This window comes from Equus caballus, chromosome 12 (genome assembly GCF_041296265.1).
Source record: "Equus caballus isolate H_3958 breed thoroughbred chromosome 12, TB-T2T, whole genome shotgun sequence".
Classification (NCBI taxonomy): Eukaryota; Metazoa; Chordata; class Mammalia; order Perissodactyla; family Equidae; genus Equus; species Equus caballus.
Window position 1 is genome coordinate 48789517 of NC_091695.1, and position 20438 is coordinate 48809954.

General features: G+C 54.3%; 1 protein-coding gene across 17 annotated transcripts in view; it reads left to right on the forward strand.

Annotated features, from left to right (window-relative positions):
* LOC102150960 (USP6 N-terminal-like protein) overlaps positions 1-9479 on the forward strand; it is a 33945-nt gene extending 24466 nt beyond the window's left edge. For all 17 annotated transcript variants that reach the window (XM_070230265.1, XM_070230268.1, XM_070230266.1 and 14 more), the window contains 9 exons: positions 837-944; positions 4254-4363; positions 4761-4809; positions 5678-5798; positions 6456-6550; positions 6790-6855; positions 7380-7479; positions 7753-7905; positions 8193-9479. In XM_070230265.1, coding sequence (XP_070086366.1) covers positions 837-944; positions 4254-4363; positions 4761-4809; positions 5678-5798; positions 6456-6550; positions 6790-6855; positions 7380-7479; positions 7753-7905; positions 8193-9358 — 1968 coding nt within the window. In that variant the 3' untranslated portion in view covers positions 9359-9479. The remainder of the gene's footprint in view (positions 1-836; positions 945-4253; positions 4364-4760; positions 4810-5677; positions 5799-6455; positions 6551-6789; positions 6856-7379; positions 7480-7752; positions 7906-8192) is intronic.
* The last annotated feature ends 10959 nt before the right edge of the window (positions 9480-20438 follow it).

Genomic DNA, 20438 nt, shown 5'->3' on the forward strand with positions numbered 1-20438 from the left:
CCCAGGGCAGCCCACAGCCTCCCTGCCCACCCCACAGGGTCACCTCACCTGGAGAGAATCTGAGGCCAGAGCCAAGGCCACCCCAGGGCAGGGCCCCGATGGGATGGATAAGCCGGGACCGCTGTCCACCTTGTCCCCTGAGGCCTCGTCCACTCCTAGTTGTGGGAGACGGGGCCCAGGTCTAGGTAGACCCACTGTCTCCCGAGAAACTGTGACCGAACCCAGTGGGTTTGTCTCTTGGTGAGTGCGGAGCCAAAAAGCCCACCAAAGCAGAAGTAGGGGAGAAAGGTTTCTCGCTTGCACGAGCGCTGGAGAACAGCGGGGACTCCCAGAGCAGCGTCTCCCCGAGCTCGGTGCCTGTGGAGACGTTATACACAAGAGCGGAGGAGAAGTTTATTTGTAACAACTGTGGCCATTTAGGGCGTGCAGAGCAGGTAAACTCGCTCCTGCTGCATCACCTGCTCCAAAAGCGGCTGCTTGGCCCTCTCAGCGGGAGAATTTAGGACGTTAATGAGAGAAAGTGGCTGTAGGACGCTTGGTGCTGAACCGTTGGCAGGGGTCTTGCTGCAAATACGTGAGTGTCTGTGCGAGACAGCAACGTCTGCCAAACGGGGACACCAGCTTCGGCAAAGCAGAGCACAGAGCTGCCTCTTGTCTGAAAGACGTTTGAGGGACCATGTCAGTTGTTGCCCAGACCCTCCGTAACCCTTTCTGGGCCTGGGTCCTGGTCACAGAACCACGGAGCCAGAGGCCAGAATCTTCCAGATGCCTCCCACTCCATCTCGTGCGCGGGGTCGCCCTGCGGCCTGGTCACCAGAGCTTTCTGCTTCCCGTAGATGCACAAGCGGGTCTTTAAGGGGATCCCCCCGCAGGTGCGGGGTCGAGTGTGGTCGCTGCTGTTGGACCTGGAGAAGGTGAAGGCGGAGAATAAAGGCAAATACGAGGTACGGCCCTTCCACACTCGGCAGAGGCAGCGCCCACAGGCCCGGCCTTTCAGGAGCTGGGGGAGCCGGCGGGTGGTCATGCGCCATGGGACCCTCTCACCTGGCCTCAGCTCTTTCCTGGCCCGTACTGGACTCACGGGCCCAGGACACTCCCGCCAGGAAGGCCCTGCCCGTCCCCCCACTGCCTGGGCCTCCATTACCTTCAGCTTGACCCAGTGCAGACACTGGAGCCAGAGACAGACAGACGCCACATGAATCCAACTACGGCCCACAGCCCTGAGTAGGGGACAGTCACACAGCAAAGGACAGAAACCAGGGAAAGAGCAAGGAAGCACACCCACAGGACCCACAAAATGAGGAAAGCAACCAAACCCACGAAATCACAGACAGGAGCGCCGTTGGGTAGAAAGGAAGAGACTTAATGGGACCAGGAACTGGTCTTTTCCTGTCCCCCCAGCGGGGACCCAGCACCCGGCTGGTTCCCAAGGCTCAGCCCTGTCTCCACCCGAGGGTCCCCCAGGTCACATGGCCCAGGGAGGGGGCTCTGTGCACACTTGACTATGCAGGGCAGCGATGCGCCCAGACTGAGTGGGACCGGCACAGCAAAGCCTGGACACGGGGAGATGCAGCCCGAGGGGGTGTGATGGGGTCACAGTTCAGCAAGCAGCCGGGAATTATGTGGTGAATATGTCCACACGTGTGCATCCGCTGACGACTGTGGAACAACAGCCAGCATCGTGCTCAATCGTGAGACCCTCCAAGGGCCCCACAGACCAGGACGAGAGGAGGCTGTAGTTGTCAAGCAGGCAGCGTGTCCCTGTGGTCCCGCAGGAGACAGGGAAGGAGGTGTGGAGAGAAGAGCGGGGGCTGAGCCCAGACCCCTCCCGCCGCCCCGTGCAGGGCCAGGCGAGGCCAGCTCCTTCCTGGGAGCGGAGGGGCAGCACTGACATCGCACCCGCCTGCTCCCACATCCGGGCCCCCAGGCTCCCTGCACAGCTGCCCAGACTCCCCCGAGCCCCTGACAGCCGAGTCCGCTTCTGAACTCGTGACCAGGAGCCTGCCAGATGCAGCCGGATTCGGGTGAAAACCCAGACAAACTGCCCCACAGCTGCCGCTGCCCGTATGTAGGGACACGAGGGACTCAGCCGAGAGCCCAGTCGGCCACAGGAGAGGGGACTGAAGGAGCAGGTGGTCACTCCGCACAGCACACACGGTTGTAGTTTGTATTACACAGTGTGCCACGGACACCAGGGAAACCATCGTCTTATTGACCAGCTACTGTGTAAATGTTATAAGAAAAATGTCCTGTTCACCATAGCACCAAAACTTTAGACCCAAGGACATGAAAATTGGAACTACAAATTATGTAACAGACCATGAGAAGCCCCCCAAAACAGTGTTTTATTTTCTAAAAAACAGACATTAACAAACTATGTATTCAACCTTAAAATTTTTTAAAAAATTAGGAAAAGAATAAGAGGGAGTTTAAAAATGCAAAATGAAATAGAAACCCAAAAGATGTAGAAAAGATAAATAAAACCAGGAACTGGTCCTTTGAAAAACCAGTTTTACAGCTAAACTTCTCCCGGGCCTGAGTAAGGGAGAGAGGGGAGGGTGCGGGGCGTTCAGGGAAGCGGGCCTGGCCGCAGGCAGGACGGGCTCAGAGAACTACAGGGAGGGCCGTGCCCGGCTCAGGCGGCCTTTGAACAGAGGATTTCCCAGCAGCATCGGCCGTGTGCAGGGAGGAGAGAAGCCTGAGGTGAAGGAGAAGCGGAGCCGAGCCGAGAGCGCCGTCCGTGGAGGCCGCTGCTCCCAGTACAGTGGACGCGGCTCCTCGGCCCGGGCTCAGGTCGGGCGAAGGGGACGCTCCATCTTTGTGACGCTTCGGCCCCACTTCAGAGCCTCGTGCAGAGTGCCCGGGGAAGACCTTCCATCCATCGCACACTCGCCGTGGATGCACGAGTCTAGATATGATCCTCGCAGGGGAGATGTACAGGATCTCAAAGGAATGACCCCATGACCCAGGACGGTGCCTTCCAGAGCCAGCCCGTGGGGACCAAACCGCACGTGGACACGTAAAAGGGGAAAGTCATCCATGACATCAGCGGATTCAGAAAGCCAGTGAATACAATTCAGCAGCCACTTCTCCGTTGGTAAAAATCATGAGAAATAGAAGAATAGAAATAAACTGAGTATTTCTAAAATTGTTGAAGAAAAACCAACAGCAAATATTCTGAGGGGCCGGAAATGCTGGAGCCATTTCCATCCACATCAGATGAACCGGAGCCATCTGCTGTCACCACTGATTCAGAATTGCTCTGGCAGTTTTAACTCATACAGTCAGACAAGAAAATTTAAAAAAAACCATCACACAGATGAATAAGAAACAAAATGACCTTCGCTTGCAGGTGATCTGATCACAGACAGAAACTCAAGACATTCTGCAGACACCTACGAGTCAGAATGAGTAACTGATGTAGAAAGTCGGTGGGTCCAGGGGGAGATGCAGAGGCCAAGCGTTCCCTCCACTTGAGCACAAGGAGCTTTAAAGTGGGAAACACGCGGCTCAGGGAGGCCTGCATGGAACCCCAAGGATGCTTCTCTGCCTCCATAACCAGGGGGCTGAAAGTGGGGGTGTCAGGGCCATGGGGCTCCGTGCGCCCCCTGGGCAGTTTTAAGATCAGGGCAATGGGAGCGGGTGCCACAGACGGGCCTGGAGCCCCCGCAGCCCTCTAGTCACCCAGCGCCCTGAGGGTTGGCCAGGTGGGCTGGTGCTGGATCCCTGTGTGGTGAACAGAATTAGCTAGCGGGTGAAGGTAGAGGGTGCAGAGAGAGTGGCCTCGTCTCGCTGTCTGGCTGCAGAACTCAGGCGGGTGTCAGGGAGCCGAGGCCGAGCCGCCCTCCCGCCTCCCAAGGGCCCTGAGCGGCCGGTGCCCTGGGAGCAGGTTCCAGGGAGCTGCCTCCCGGGGGCGAGCTCAGAGCCCAGGCAGGCGCTGTCACCCTGGACAGGCCCCCGTGCAGGGCAGGGAAGAGCGGTCAGGGGCCTGGACCTGCCTATTTGATGGGTGGGGGTCTGGGCTTGGAGGAGCCCATGGGCTGACCATCGGGGTTCCCTCCCCGGGGCTGCTGGGCATCACGTGGGCCTCACAGGCGTGGTGGGCACTTGGGACCCTCCCTGGCTTCAGAGATGAGGTTCCTGCGGAAAAACTCAGGTTCCAGCCAGGAGCGCTCGCTCTGCTCAGGGTGCAGCTGGTGGCAGGGAGTGTTCTGTGTCTCTGATGCCGGCTCCTCCTCCTGGTTCCCCCACAGAGAATGAAGGAGCAGGCCAGGCTGTTCTCAGATGACATCAAACAGATTGACCTGGATGTGAACCGAACATTCCGGAACCATATCATGTACTGGGACCGCTATGGCATCAAGTGAGGCCACTGGGCAGGCAGGGTCCCCAGGGGGACATGGGGGATCCCAGGGGAGAAGGGGGTCCCAGATGGGATGCAGGGGTCCTGGGGGACATGAGTCCTGTAGGAGAAGGGAGGTGACAACAGCAAACAAAATAATGTTGCATGGTGAAAGATGGAACTTTGACGTACACAAACTAAAAGACAAAGAATGAAGATAAAAACTCATCAGACTGTCCCCCTGAGGTATCTGCATTTCATCGCGTGTAGACTTCACCCCAAAATGTTGTTAAACACGGAGACGCCCTGAAGACGTCAGCTTCTTGGCTGACTTCTTAACCACACCTGTTCTGTTGTTGGTGTTTGTCACAGAACGAACCCGACAGCATCAGCACCGCCCCCTGTCGTCCTTTCCTAGGCAGCAAGCCCTGTTCCATGTGCTCGCAGCCTGTTCTGTTTACAACACCGTGAGTATCCCGCCCCCAGGCCCAGGGTCCCACACTGTCCTTGTCTCTTAAAATCGAGTGTCCGTGACCAGACAGGAGGCACGCGTCAGGCCTCCAGCTCACAGGGTCACAGAGACGCAGCGAGGGGCTCTCTCCCCTGACGCTGAGGCGGACGGGGCTGGACGCAGACTCCACTTCCAGGACCAGAATGGAGCCCTCACCCCCGGCGCTGCCCGGCCCACGAGCTCAGTGGGGCTGCCGGACGCCCGTCTCGGTGGGGCTGTGTCACCAGTCAGTGTGGGGCCTCAGGGGCATCGCTTTTGTCGTCACACTTGAGTTTTGATCCTGAAGCCACCACATTATTCATCAGAAACCAGCAGGGACGAAGGTCCCCATTAACCCAACTCCCTAAGAGTGAGGCAGATAGGGAGGTGGCTCCCGGGGCGGCTGCTCCCCTTTCCAGAACTTTCCCTCAAGAACCACCAGCTCAGCCGACTCCACGGGTGGCCCACAGCGGGGTATGGCCCAGCCGCCATCCTGCGCCCGGTCAGGCTCCAGCCGGCAGTCGTGGCGGGGTCTCCAGATCTCGCGGGTCCCTGTCACCCTGGTGGGCCTCACGGAGGCGCCTCTCCCTCGTCCGAGAAAGGGGACCCCAGGGGGACACCCCAGAGCTCGGGCACGGGGCTGCCGTGGTGCTGGCGCCGGAGCTGCTGCAGCGGGTCTCCCGGCCGACATCTCGGGGGCCCCACGCGAGCCTCCCCTCCCCTCTGGGCCCTGAGAGCCTGGGCCGGGCAGGGGTCTGTCCAGGGGCTCCTAGACGCTGAGATGGGAGCACAGGGCAGGGAGAGGCGGCCTCGGGTCATCCTTCCATGCGGTCTGGCTCTTGTAGGAGGTGGGCTACTGCCAGGGCATGAGCGAGGTCGTGGCCGTCCTGCTAATGTTCCTGGGCGAGGAGGACGCCTTCTGGGCACTGGCCCAGCTCATGGTCAGCGAGAGGCACGCCATGCATGGTAGGTGGGCGCTGCGGACCGCTGGACGTGACTTAGCGCCCAGGAGGGTCTGCCTGCACAGCCCCCCAGTAGCAGGGCTGCCTGGGGACCCCCACCCCATCCACGTCCCCTCAGGGAGGGCACTGCAGCCCCATGCCGCCCTCTCGGTCCTGTAGCCACAGCCCCCGGCTCTGTCCTCGTCAGACGATTCTTACATCTCTGCTGGTCCTTCCTCACATCTGCCCCCCGGCCCAGCCTCCTTCCATGCCCACGGCGAGACAAAGCCCAGATGGCAGCGTCTCCCCCTCCTGCAGGCCCCAGCCTGACTCCCGAGCCCAGGAGATGGCCATGCACACCCCATCACCGGCCATGTGGGACCCCCATGGCCCCGCTGTGGGGAGTGGGGAGCCGAGGGGATGCCGGGGCAGGGACATCTGCCTGACCCCCAGCACAGGGCGCCAGCCAAGTGAACCTCCGTGAGGGGCTCCTGTCCCTGGCCACCCCGGGCCTCAGGGCATTCTGCTCCCTGGTAGAGGGTGTCCAGCCAGCATTAGGGAGGCCGTGGGCGCATGTGGGGTCACTGCGGGTGAGAGGAGGCCCTGGGCTCAGCGGGGGCACCTGCCAGCGCCCAGCCCCGCTGGGAGCTGGCTCTGATTGGCGGGGCCGGGGGCTTCTCAGGCTTCTTCGTTCCGGGGTTCCCGAAACTGCTCAGGTTCCAGGTCCACCATGAGCAGGTCCTCACCAAAGGGCTCCCGAAGCTAAAGCAGCACCTGGTGAGTAGGAGCGTCCCGCCTCGTCCCGGGCGCTGGCCCAGGGTGGGGACTGGGGAGGGCCCAGGCCCCCTGCTGCCTAGAGAGTTTGGACTCATCCTGCTCGTCCAGTGGCCAGGGGCAGCCGGGGCTGAGCGGGGCTTCGGGAGGAGCAACCACTCAGCCCCCGGGAGCGGCTGCAAAGGCCCCGCATAGGGAGGTTTGTGCGCCAGGCAGGCCCTGAGCCCTCTGCCCTCCCATAGGACGAGGAGCACATGTGCACCGGCATCTACACGGCCAAGTGGTTCCTGCAATGCTTCATAGGCCGGGTGAGGCTGCCAGGGACCCGTCCTGGGACGCTCCCTGCCCCCGGCGTCAGGGAGGGCCGAGCTCAACTTCAGCCCAGACAGGCCAGGCCCTACTGAGGGGTGAATGGGGCCAGGACCCCTCCCAGGGAGCCCAGATCCCACTCCAGGATGGGCACCTCAGGGCTCCGGGGCCGGGCTGTTTCCACCTGGGCTCTGGAGGGAAGGCCGGGTCAGCCCAGGGTGTGGACGAGCCTTTGTCCCACATTGCAGATAGTGTTGTTCCTTTAAGGTGTGTTCCCCTGGGTGGGGGGCCACCCCTGTTGCCCGCCAGGTCAGCAGTCGTGCAGGCCAGCCCCTTAGGTCCCTGTGTGGCCTGGCGGGGAGCACCTTCGTCCAGCAGCCATGTCCCCATGGGGATGAGTCCGCCCAGATGAGCTGCGGGACCTTGTCAGACGCAGGGACCAGAGGCACAAGGGGTTCTCACCCCATGCTGGGACCCCAGTGGCTCTGCTAAAGCTGCGCCCTCATGCCTGCTGTCCCCACAGACCCCCTTCTCCCTCACCCTGAAGCTCTGGGACACTTACATCTTGGAGGGTGAGCGTGTGCTCACGGCCATGGCCTACACCGTGCTCAAACTGCACAAAAGTAAGTGAGCCCGTGAAGCCCGAGTGTGCCCAGGGGTGGTGGCCCTTGCTCCAGCCCGGCCAGGGCAGGGCACCCTCTGAGAAGTGGTGGGAATGGGGCGGGGCCTTTGTGGGCCAAGCCTCGAGGGCCTCCTGGTCCATGATCCTGCCCGTGGCCCTCCTAGGCCCAGCGGGACCCCCAGGGGTGGTGGCCCCTCCAGAACACAGCCGCGTCCACACAAGGTGCCTGGGGGGCAGGGTGAGCCCCTGGCCTGACGCGCACCCCCTTGCCTAGAACGCCTCCTGAAGCTGCCTCTGGAAGGCCTGCGGGAGTTCCTGCAGGACGGGCTGTGCCAGCCCTGGGCCCTGGAGGATGACGCGGTGCTCAGGCACCTCCAGGCCTCGATGGTGGAGCTGCAGAGGATGAAATGTGACCTTCCTCCCCCAGGTGGGCTCACAGGCCCGGTCCCCTCCCAACTCTCCATCTGGGGGCCGTGAAAAGTGGGGAGCCCCCAGGGCCTCCCCCCATCTCCTCTTCTGCTCTGAGAAGCTTCGGCAGCCAGGCTGGGCTGGCTGTGAGGGCAGATGCTGCAGACACGGCATCAGCACCCGGACGGTTGTTCTCGGTGCTGGGCCAGGGCTGCCACCCAGGGAGCCATGAGGACACCACGGGGCCCCACCCTGCATGGGCCAGATGGCCTGATGCAGAAGTTAACCCAATCTGCTCACTTTCAGCCAAACCGGAGGAGTTCCCCACCGTGCCCCTGGGCCTGGAGCGAGCGTCCCCGGAGCCCAGGCCTGTCCCCGCCTCTCCCGGCTGTGAGAAGCTGCCCAGTGAGGCCGGGCTGGCCCTCCCCCACCTACCCGTCGAGCATGAGCGGCCAGGACCCTCACATGCCCAGGTTGTCCCCGAGGCCGAGGAGCCACAGAATGAGGGGGCCTCCACAGGGCCCACAGCTGCTCACACCTCTCTCGGGGCCCCAGAGGCTCCGGGTCTGGCCTGCCTGCCCCCGGCCCAGGACAGCTCTAGGGATCGGCTGCAGCCACGGCGTTTCACTTCCCTCCCAAACCTCCCAGGGAATCACGAAGCCGCGGACAGGTGGCCCCCAGCCGTGGGCTCTGAGCTGGAACGCTGGGCGTCTCTCCCTTTACTGCCCGCCTGGGCCACCCCCAGGGCCACAGGACAGGCTCAGCCCTGCATCCCCACTGGGGTCCCAGTGACAGGCCCCATCCAGCCTGACGAGGACCAAGCCACAGGGCCCAGGACACCCCTCCTGCCCTGTGACGCCTGCAGCCGATGCCCCTCTCAGGGTGGTGAAGGGCACAGTGGAGATGAAGCCCTGGCAGGGCCCAGCGAGCTGCCCCGGGGCCTCGACTGTCCCCTCCACCCCCTGATCTCCATGTCCACAAGGAAGCTGGAGGCTTGGCACCCTCTAGAGGGGAGTGTGATGGAGAGGGCGATGGCCCTGAAGCGCCCGGCATCCAGCAGCAGCGTGCCCCGGGTCTTCATGCTGGCCTTCCTGGAGGACGGTGCCCCCCTCCCACAGAGGGGCCTGGCCTGGCCCGAACCCAGGTCCTGGGAAGACAGGGGCACCATGAGTGCTCCCCCAGCCGGGATGAAGACAGTGGGGACCGAACCCCACCATGTCCCTGGCCAGTCCTGGTCTCTGGCCAAAGCAGGGCCAGGTCTCTCTGAGGAGTGTGTGGTCACCTGGGGCCTGGGCATGCCCCACAGGGCCACATCGGTGACTAGAGGCAGCTCTAGGAGCATCAGGCCACCCCAGCAAGGGGGTGGCAGGGGCAGGCGGGCCAGTCCCACCCTCCCGCCCCAGAGGTGGCAGGGATGGCCAGACGCCGGGCCCCCGAGCGGCCACCTGGCAGTGAGCCCTAGGCCGAGCTGATGGCGCTGGGCCTGCTCCAAGAACCCGAGAGCTGCTGCTCCAGGAGGGGCCGGAGGACACTGTGGGAGGCCGGTTCCCCCCTCTTAAAGTTCAATAAAGCGTTTTCATGGTTAAAATGCAAGACCAGCCTGTCCTTGCATTGCCTAGAACTCTCTGCAGGATGGACCAGATGCCCTGCGAGGCAGAGGATGGTGCAGCCCGGGCCCCCCGACCAGCCTCTGCCAGCTGTCCCCACAGAGGGGCCGAGGGCCAGATGGAGCTGCGGTTCCCGCCATACCTGGTGTGAGGCCACACGCACCGCAGCCCCACAGCCGCGTGGGGTCGCTCAGCTTGCACGCCTGTGCTGCTGGGTGTCTCACACCAGTGTGTAGATAGCGTCCCCACGCCCTGGGAAGAAGAGTCCCTGCCATAGGCTCAAGCAGAATCCCAGCCCCTTCCCCACCCCTGCGCCTCTTCAGTGACTTCTTCCAGATGCCATTTATTCACTCCTTGGTGATGTCACCAAGCAGGGTTCTTGATGCTGTCATGGGTGCAATCCTTCGAGAACTGCATCAGTGTCTTCTTAGCATCTTCCTTAGCTGCAGAAAGAGCCTGGGCCAAGGTCCTCCTCAGGTAGTGGCTTTAAAGGCTGCCAGGACTCAAAGATCCATTGATTAGACCAAAGAGGTGGTGTTTGGAGGCAGAAACACGGCTTTGATATTGGGAAGAAGAGCACCAGTAAAAGGAGGATGTCCGGGAGCATTACCAACAATAAGCAAAATCGGGAAAGGTGCGTTATTCTCCAAACAGCACTTCTGCATTTTGCTGGCGCAGGAATTCAGGAGGGCATCTTGGAAGAGGAGCTGGTCGTCCACGGCTTCTCATGGCTCCTGTGGTACACTGGCAGCCATGCTGACTGATGCGCTTGAAGGCCCTGGGGCTTCCACTCCGTCAGATCACAAAGGGCTTCACCCCGTAGCCTGCAACATTGCCCCCACGCCAGACCGCGACCCTGTCCCGAAAAGTCTTCAAACCTGGCGTGGACGTGGCCTCCTATGGATGGAAGTCCTTCAGGAACCTGCTTCCAGAGTAGGGAGGTTTCATCCATATTGAACATGTTCCCTGGCAGGAAGTTTTCCTCCGCAATCAGCTCGTCTAGAGTTTCCCAAAATTCTTGAGCTGCCTTCGCATCGGCACTCGCAGGCTCACTGCTCACTTTCTCATTTTGTGACAAATCACGATTCTTGGCTAGTTTGAACGAACCACCCAGAGTTAGCAGTACGTTCAACATTGTAGGCGGGTCCAGCGTTTCTTTCGACATCACGGACAAGCTTTTCCTTTGGCCACGATCTTCACGGTGGTGAGAGGGGTACGCTTCTGTGCCTGGTCTGCAGTCCAGGTCATTACAACTTTCTCCATGTCTGATATGGGCCCTTCTCAAGTTTTTGTCAGCCTCGTGGCCTTCAGTGAAGCAGATCCTTTAAGAGCTTCCGTCGCTTTGTTCTTGCTCTTCAGAGTCGTCGCTGTGGTAGAATGGGACATGGCTGACTGGTGAGCAACAGCCATCACTGCTTGTCCCACTTCGTAGTCCTTAATCCCTTATCCTTTTGTTTCCGGATCCGTCACTCTATGTGGCTTCTTGCGGGCAACAATAGCAGCGGCCTTTGTACACTTAGGGGCCGTGATGGGCAAAACAACACCAGGTGAAATCAGGAGCAAGGGAAATGATGCAGTCCAGACACGCGGTCACCACGAGGTCTCTGAGGCTGCAGCGCAGCCTGGCACACTGTTCTAAGTAACCTTTTCTGTTTAGGTGGGAAGAGCAGACTCTAAAATAACCACAACCAGCATAGTACAGTAAACACAAAACCCATTGAGATAGTCGTTTATCGTCATCATCCAGTCCTAGGCACTGGATGTGCTGCGTGTGCCAGACTCCCACATGACTGGCAGCTCGTGGGTGTGTTTCCACGTGCATCACCCAAACCCGAGCAATGCATCGCGCTACAACAGTGCGCTGGCTGCAGGGCCACCAGGGGATGGGAGTTGTTCAGCCCCGTTACAATCTCACGGGACCACCATTGCGTATGCAATCTGTCGTGACTGTTACATCTTTATGCAGCAGGTGACTGTGTGTGTGAGGTTTTCACAGTTGGCTTCTTCCAGGTGGAGGTACACGGTTCAGTGGCTGCCACCCACTGATGTCATAACTTGCTCCTCTAAGATGACAGGAATGCAAAGTGGAGCAAAAGTGTCACTTTAGTGTCATGTCAGTGGACCTCCTTCCACATGAGAATAAGAGAAAGAGAAAACAAGGGTTTTCTTTAACTTTCCCAAAGATTTTCCTCTTCTAACAAGCTTGGTTTGAACATGAAACCTGGTATAAAAACAGGGGTATAGCTTCTTCCCGTCATTGGATGAAGCAGATGGAAATGGAAATTTCCTGCTTCCAGATTCATGAGGCCACCGTCCAGCGCCAAATGCTGTTTTCCTGTGGCTCATGTGAACTGAGACCATTATGTTCCACAAATTGTGTGAAATGTGTCAGAACAATACATTGTTTAGATGCAACGTTAATACAAGTTTCAAAGTGCTCTCTATAAATGCTTCAAATGCCTACTTCTGTAGGACTTACCCATGCTGTCCAACACGGGACCCCCAGAAATTTTGAAATGCAATTAAATAACAGTAGTAAGAACCCCAACTTTCTGGTAGGACAGAGAATGTTGCAGCAGGAAAATCTACTATAAAAACCAGAAACATCCAGATACAGTACAATCACCACATTTTAAAGGCAAAAAAGGATGTGCAAGCAAATCCAACTAGAGAGACAACAGCTCAAGAGAAGAGAGAACTTTAATGAAATGACCTTAGAAAAGAAAGTAGCAGCTCTCTTTTCTCCTAGAGACATTTGGAGGTTCTGGGTGAGAAATGAGGACCAGAGAGCCCTTGCTGGGAAAAAAGAGAAACAGTGCAGCTTTTAGAAATCCCACCAGGCTGAAATAACACTTGTGGAAACGCGAGGGCCTCAGACGCAGAGCTGATTTTGTTTATGGAGCGTTCGCTGAGGTCTGGGCTCTTCGGGAAGCTGCAGAGTCACAGGAAACGCTCCTGACAGGAGAGAACAGTGGCCTGCAGTCTCACGGTGTGTGGGAAACAGAGACCCGCTGGGGAGGGAGCTGCTCCAAGCAGACAGCGGGTCCACCTCATGAGGAAAGTGTGCCAGAAACGGAAGCTCCACAGTAGGAGACTGGAAGTCAGGGGTTAAAACTTTGAAGGGTCCAGTTAGATGTCCCACTTCCTTAAGAGCCTGCCAGCCTCTCAACCAAATCCCGGGAGGTTTACAATCAAAGAACAGAGGCCAACCAGGGACAGGAGTTTTACTGAAATGGCAACCCAGCCTTGACCCTGCACAGTCTCTGACTGAACTGAGGCGATGAAGCCTTACTTACCTGCCCAACAGAAATCTTAATCATCTCTGGTGGAGAAGGATGTCACCCAAAGAACCTACAGTATTTTTCACACACACTTTCCACTTTTTAATTAAAAAATTACATGTGAAGAGATAATGAAACATGTTTCTTACATATTATAAGATTATAAAGAGAAACAACAGAAAATAGAAGCAGAACGACAGATGATCCAGAAATTGGAGTTATTGGGCAAGAACATTAGCTGTGACTCAGATTAAAGAAAACAGAGGGAAAATGCACAAAATACATGAAAGGACGGAGACGTTTGCTCTTAGTAAATAAGAATCTAAAAAGCTCACTTCACATTCTTGAATGGAAAAATGCAACGTGTAATGAAGAACTCACTGAATGGGTTTAACAGGAGGTCAGAAAAATAAGAACGTGAGACTGGTGAACTGGAAGACGAGTCCAGAGCAAGCGACCATGCTGTCAGGCCACTCCTTCGCTCTGTGGCATCTACGCCTTTGTCCTCCCAGAAGCCAAGCTGTCCTTAGCCACATCATGTCAATGCTACCTCTACCCAAGCATCCTCAGAAGACAAGCCACTTACCCACACCAGACCTCACTTATTCCCAGGCCGTGGGACTCTTCACTTACGGGTAATGATGCGCCTTGCCTTTCTCAGAAACACTTTAAGGCAACCTCACCACAGCGGACATACAATATTTAGGGCCTGTTTCCAAGAACACTCTTTAGTAAGAGCTTTGAGCAGCCAGGAAGAAAATCCAGTTGTGTGGCTGGGACACTGGAGCTGGGCCACCCCTCATCCCTCAGGGACCCTTGGTCTCTTCCCAGAAGCACAGAGGCCTCACCCCCAGCAGAAGACGAGGTGCTCTCTGGCCCTCGGCTGTGCCCTCTAGGAGCTTGGTGCACGCCCTCTGGATGCTGCCCCATCCGCATCCTAACTCAGTTTGCAACCAATGCCTATGCTTCCTCCACTCAAGCCTCTGCTCCTCTCCTCTTGTCTCTTAATCTAATGTCTCAATACTCACAACCAAACCAGCTTGACCTCCAGCAGGTGCCCCAGCCAACCAGAGAGAGATGAGTATCTATGGTCTAGAACATGTTCCAGGTCCTATTAAATGGAATTTAATTACTAAATGGATTTTAATATTATTTATAAATATTATTTGTATATAATTTATAATATTATTTTAAATATTATTGTTAAATGGAATTTAATTTAATTATCCCATATTAAATGCAATTTAATACCAAGGCTCATTAAAATCAACACTAAGCAAATACATTTTCAACAATATTGGCAGGAACATGGACTAATGCATCTTACACACTATTCATGAAACCAGAAGGGGCCTTCTGAGGTCTCAGAACACCAGCACTCGGGCAGATGGGATTACATGAGAAAAGACTGAGTCTCGAGTTCACCTCTTGGGAAAATCCTCTCTTCAGTGCTTCCTCCTGAGTCATCTCAGCAGAAATTGAGCCCTGTGACAAAGGGGTGGAGTGAGACCCAAGGGAGTCTCTCCGATCCCACCCTGGGTCTCGTGCTTCCATAGGTAGTGAGGACCAGCACCAGTGGCCTCGGGAGCAACGTGGTGTGAGGCTCGGAGCAGCTGAAGGTGAAACCATCTTCTCCCAGAGAGGACCTCCAGCCTCCCGCAGAGGTGAAGTGACCTCCCCTTGTGGGGCTGACGGTGGGACAAGAAGTGAGGAGTTTGTCACCTACCTCCGTTGTTTCTCTTGATTTTCATCCCAGATATTCTGAGTCCTTATTTATGGTAGAGAAGGAATAAAGTCCCAAACTGCTCCCTCCCAGACCTGAGGCCTTCACTGTACAAAACACAAAAACAGACAAAAACTCCAAGAGACTCCATGTAAACTGACTCCCTGTCCTGTACGCTGGGGGTATTTGTCACACACAACCTCACGCAGAGATCTCTGGAGCACAGATGTAACCTCCGTTGGTTTCCAGAATAAGGGAATTGATGCCCAGAGAGGCGTGAATGATACCAGCCTCTGATTCAGGAGGACTGACTCGGTTAGACACAGACGTCCTCAGATTCGACATTTGGGGGTTTCCTAGAAAAGCTTCTTACCCCAGGGGCTCCGTAAAGTCAGAAGTTCCGCAGGCCCCCTCCCCCATCCCAGCTGTGCAGGAGGCGGAGACGGCGCCACCAAAGGAAACAGCACACTCGCCAGTGTTTTTTTCTTTGGGGGCCTCTCGTGATACGTTAGCAATATCTTGAACATGTGCCCCATTTCCACAAGGTGTTCATGTTTTCTTTGGGTTCGATGCTGGCTCAGAGTCGACACATCTGTGAGGCAGGTCAGCAGAATTATAGGCTTTTATTTCTACGATTCTTCAACAGTTTTTGGTGGTCCCTGTGGACCATTATACTTTGTTCCTCAATTAACTACCAATTCCTGGGACACTGAGTCTTGTACAGATTTTTTTAATAAGATTTCCTGTTTAATAATCTATTTAAACAGGAAAAAGACAGCGAGAGAGGGAGAAATTGGAGCAAGAAGAGAGTATTGATTTATTTTGCAGAAATACAAGTGTAAAGATCAAAAATATGCTGTGTTTTGTATCAGTTCTTTATGATATGTCCTTTTGATGATTATCGTGCTACTACCGCAAATGGTTTATAAAAGGGACTTTTCTGAATTTCGCACAATTATATTGGTTCACTGGGGACGCCAGTGTTCAGCTTTAGTAGATAACGCAAAAATGTTCTCCAGAGTGGTGGTGCCTGTCTCTCCCCCTGCCCGCCTCCCCAGCAGCCATGCAGGAGACAGCCAGTCGCTCCGCGTTCTCAGCATCACGTGCTGCCGTCTGGATGCTCCAGTGAACCAAGTCCTGCCAGCGCACGGGCGGCACAGTCTGGCTTCAGTCTGCATCACGCTGATGATGATGGGAGTTCAGTCCCTCTTATCCGCTTACTGGCCACTTGGCTCTTCTCTCTGGTATCAAGTCTATTCAGCTTTCCCCTCCTTCGTGGTGGCCTGTCTGCTGTTCTTACTGATTGTCAGGATTCCTTATGTGCTGCACACAGCCCTTCAGTGGGCATTGTGTTGTGAGTATCTTCTGTTCTGTTGGATCTGTCTCCAGAGCCCAGGGACGCTAACCAGTCCCACCAGCCTGTCTGCCTTTAGAAGTTGTTAGTTTCCAGGGGCTTTCTCTTCCCCCACTTCCGTGGCTGCCCCGCTTTGCTGTAGAAACACAGCTTGTCTCCGGGGCTGGTCCAGGTGTGCCGTGCTCGCTGGTGTGCAACAAAGCTACAATTTTGGTGATTACCCAGCTCTGTTGTAGTGCTCAGGTGGGAGTGACACGTTCTGTGTCTTTCTCATCCTCAGTGAAAGCAGGACTGTATATCTGCATGTGTATAAATTAATATAAATATACATTTAAATCTCTCCGAAAATTGTTGGCTATCTAAGATAAAAAGAATAACCATGCATGGTGGGGGTTTCAGTGAATGAAGATGTGAAATATGACAAGTGGACAGTGGGCGGTGCACTAACGGGCAGGGTCGGAAGATCCCTGCACTGAACTCGTGGAGACTTTCTCTGACGAGAGACGGGATCAGGAGGAGGCGCACTGTGCCCTCCGCGCGGGTTCCGGAGAGCAGAGTCCGGGTCACGTCAGCATCCTGGGCTCCAGCACATCTCTCTCCACAGCTTCCCGAGGTGTTGGTGTGGGCCACTTGCCAACTAGATTTCAGGAAAGGTTTCCTGAGAGCGAGGAAGCTGGACTAACCCATGAGGGAACGGAGGCCAGAAAGAGTTTTTAAATTACAAGAAACAAAAGATGAGACGACTCCAGATGATGCTGGAAAATGCTGTGAGGGTGGAGACTGCTGTGCTGCTCCAGAACTCAGAAACGTAAAGGAAATACAGAGACACTTGGTCAATTTCTAGGTTTCTTTAGCAAATTTAAGGACACAAATGAGGAAAATGAGTAATAGTATAGTATAATTTAAGAAAATAAATTCAATGGTAGAATAAAAATGGAAGAGAGTTCGTTCAGTTCTATGACATAGAGGTTTGAGGATTTTTAAGAATATAGGGAAAAAGAAAAATGCGTAGTAACATAGATACTAAACATCATAGGTGATAGACACAAAGCATAAAAGATGGATTTAACATGGGGATAATTGATGCTCATGAAAAGGATAACAGAAAGGTACAAACACTCTGTCTCTGTCTCGGTTTCTGTGTCTGTCTCTCTGTCTCTGTACACGCACACACACACTCACTCACACACACACACTCACTCACACACCATTTTCCTTTGGAACCATGATATATTTGCATTATCATATTTAAAAATTAAAACAATAGCAACCTCTAAAAATTAAAGTAAATAAAACAATGACTCTGACGGCATCCATTTGGTGACATAACCATGAAGACAGAAGCTACTTCAAGTGATTTTAATACAATAGCTTGAACTTCCTTCCTTATTACAGTGCAACTGGTGGATAAAAGAACCACAAAACTATTAAACTCCTTCACTAATCATTTTTGGTGTGGCAGTTGCGTGGTTGTGCAGACACCGTTGTGAGCGTGAAGCGGAATAAGATCAGGGTCCCTGGGCTGTTCTCATTCCACCGTCCGCCGTGTTCTCAGTGTGGGAGCTGGGGAATGGGGACGCAACACGCCTGTGGTACGTGGACAAGCACACCCTCCGTCATCAGTTTGGGGTTCTAATCAAGATAAGGCAGTGGGTGTTGGACTAACTATAAATAATTACAAGTTGGGTGATATTTACGAAAAGGCCATTTTCAGGCCTTTGCACCAGACTTCAAAGGTCTGTTTCTCTAGAGAAGAACGACACGCACAGTGAGCTTCACAACCACAGTGGCTTCTGCCTTTAAGGCTGGAAGACGCTGACGTGCTGAGCAGGCAGAGCTGTCCTTAGAAACACGTCAGCCCCCCAGCTGTGACATCAGAAACACCTCGCATCACGCAAACAGGCTGCTGCAGCAGGAGGCACTCTAGACCTGGGCCCCAGAGCCTGAAAATGCCTGGACAGAGTAAACGCGACCTGCTGCCGGGACAGGACACAGCACCCTTTACTCTCTGGTCTCCCTGTTACACCTTTGGAAAGTAGCCCATGGTTCTTGAATATTCTGGGATTTTCCTTTCTGAATACTTTTCTGACTAATCTGTTCATTCCTTTTTCTCTTTGCATTTCAGTGTGGGAACTTTCTAGTGACCTGTCCTCAAGCTTACTGATTCTCTCCCTGCCCTTTCCAGTCCACTGACGAGCCCATGGAAGGCATTCTTTATTTCTGTCACAGTGCTTTTAGGTTCTAGCATTTCCTTTGGATTCTTTCTTAGAGTTTCCATCTCTGCTTACATTTCATGTCTGTTCTTCACACATGTTTCCTTGTCTAATTTTCTATTAGTGTCCCTAACATATAAGTAACAGTTATTTTATTTTCCTGTCTGATAATTCCAGAATATGAGCATATCTGAGTCTGGTTGTGATGCTCACATTGTCTCTATAGATAGTTTCTCTTGTCTTTGAGCATGTCTTGTAATTTTCTGTTGAAAGCAGTCATCTGTTGGATAACAAGAACTGAGATGAATAGACCATCGGATGAGATTTCATGCTCTTCTGGCTATGAGTTTGGCTGTTTAGTGTCTGCTGTAGCTGTAGGTGACAGAGGTTTCAAATTTCTCTGAGTCCTTGTTTCTGTCTCACCTGTTGACGTTGGGCTTCCCTAGGTACTGCTCCTCAGGGAGAGTGCACATCACGGCTGTCAGCTCCACTGCACTGTTGTTGAACTGGAGGCCCCGTGTGTGGTGCTACTGCCTGGGGGAGGGGGCCGCTTTCTGCAAGACTGGTTAAATCTCAGTCACTCGTGGGCCTGTGTCCCTGGGCTGTGACCCTCACAGTGTTTCTTAGCTTCCCCCTTGGGTGAGACTCAAAGGCTGGAGGTGCTGGAGTGGGAGAGATGCCGTTCCCCAGGGGATCTGGTAAGGTCTTCCCTGGAGAGTGGGCCTTGGTTATGGGGAAGGCGCTGGGTGTATTTCACAAGGATTACTCTTCCCTTTCCCCTTTCTGACCCACGTGGGGGTCTTTCTCAGATCTTCTGCAAGAGCCTGGTGGGGTTCCTGGAGGTAAAGCCCAGAAAAGTATGAGGGCCCCTCAGACTGTGTCTCCCAGGACTTTCTCCCTCCCAGCCAGCCCACACTCAGCCTCTGGAAAACCACCCCAATCGCCAGTGGAGTGCTCCCATCAGCATGACGTCAGCAGCTTCTCTTCCAGGTAAGCAGATCTCAGCTGTGCCTGGATCTTCCTGTCTCTCCAGACTTTGGGGTGACAGTTTGCTCTGTGACTTCAGCTTCTGATGGATCCAAGAAAAGTCATTGATTTTCAGTTTGTCCAGCTTTTTCTTGTTGTAAGGACAAGAATGACAACCTCCACACTCTCTATATGTAGGAACTGAAAGTGGAAGTCCATACAGCACTTTGAAAAGGAATAAAATAAAATGTAGACAACATCACATCAGTTATATTCAGGATAAAATAAAAAATTACTGGACATAGGAAAGGCAGACAAATCTGTGCAACAGCCCAGAGAGAAAAAGTTCAATAGAAAGAGAACATGCGATGACACAGGTATTGATGAGCAGACGAGGGCCATGAAACAGCCATTACAAATATATTCAACATCTTAAAGGGAAGATGGGCATGAAGAGTGAACACAGAAAATCTCAACAGAACAATGGTAATTACAGAAAAGCAGCAGCTGAGAGTCCGGATTTGAAAATACATGTCTGAAGTTAAACTTTATTGGATGGATTTAACAGCAGAATGGGGACCATGGGATAAACGATCAGAGAACTTGAAAACAGGATCATAAAACCTGCACAAACTAAAGAGAAAAATGAATGAAAAAAAAATAAACAAAGCCTTAGGGAATTGTGGAACATTATGAAACAGTTGAACATATAAATAATGGTAGTCCCAGAAGAGAAGAGAAGAGAAGGAGTGAAGAAAAAATGAGAGAGAAAGAGAGAGAGAGACATGAGGACAAGGAAGCAAAGGAAAGTTCTATCTCTTACTAGGAAATAACTTTGGTGTGGTTTCTGCCATACTGAACAGACATGAAATAAATAGACACAAAGCATAATAAAATTTTGCAGAATTTCTGGACAAACCATGAGCACGGATTTAAAAAAAAAAAAACCTTTGGCTTTTTGAGGCTTAAAGGAAACTTCAGTCCCTCAAAGGAGAGGCAGGAAGAACGCGGTGAAGACCTGTGAGCCTGAGTGGAGCTTGTGCCCTGGCGCACGGTGCAGCTCTGCCATAACTGTGGGTTATGATAATGGGGGTGATTATTGGAAGGGCCTCCCCACGGGTGGACCCAGGATCGCGGGGCGTGTGTGGGGGAGCGGACGCAGGAGTTGTTTCCCAATCACGAAATCAGAGTCCATTTAAGGCTCTTCCATCCCCCCTGCAGGAGCCTTCAATGGCTCCCCCGGGATGTCATGACTGACGTGGTTCCGTGATGGCCGTCTGTCTGCGTCAGTCCCCTGTCCGCAGGGGAGATGCCACTGCAGTCACACTGCTGCTGCCTCAGAAGTTGGAGCGTGGAAGGGTTGGACAACTTAATTTTTTTATATTAGTTTATGGATTTCCAGGTGAGA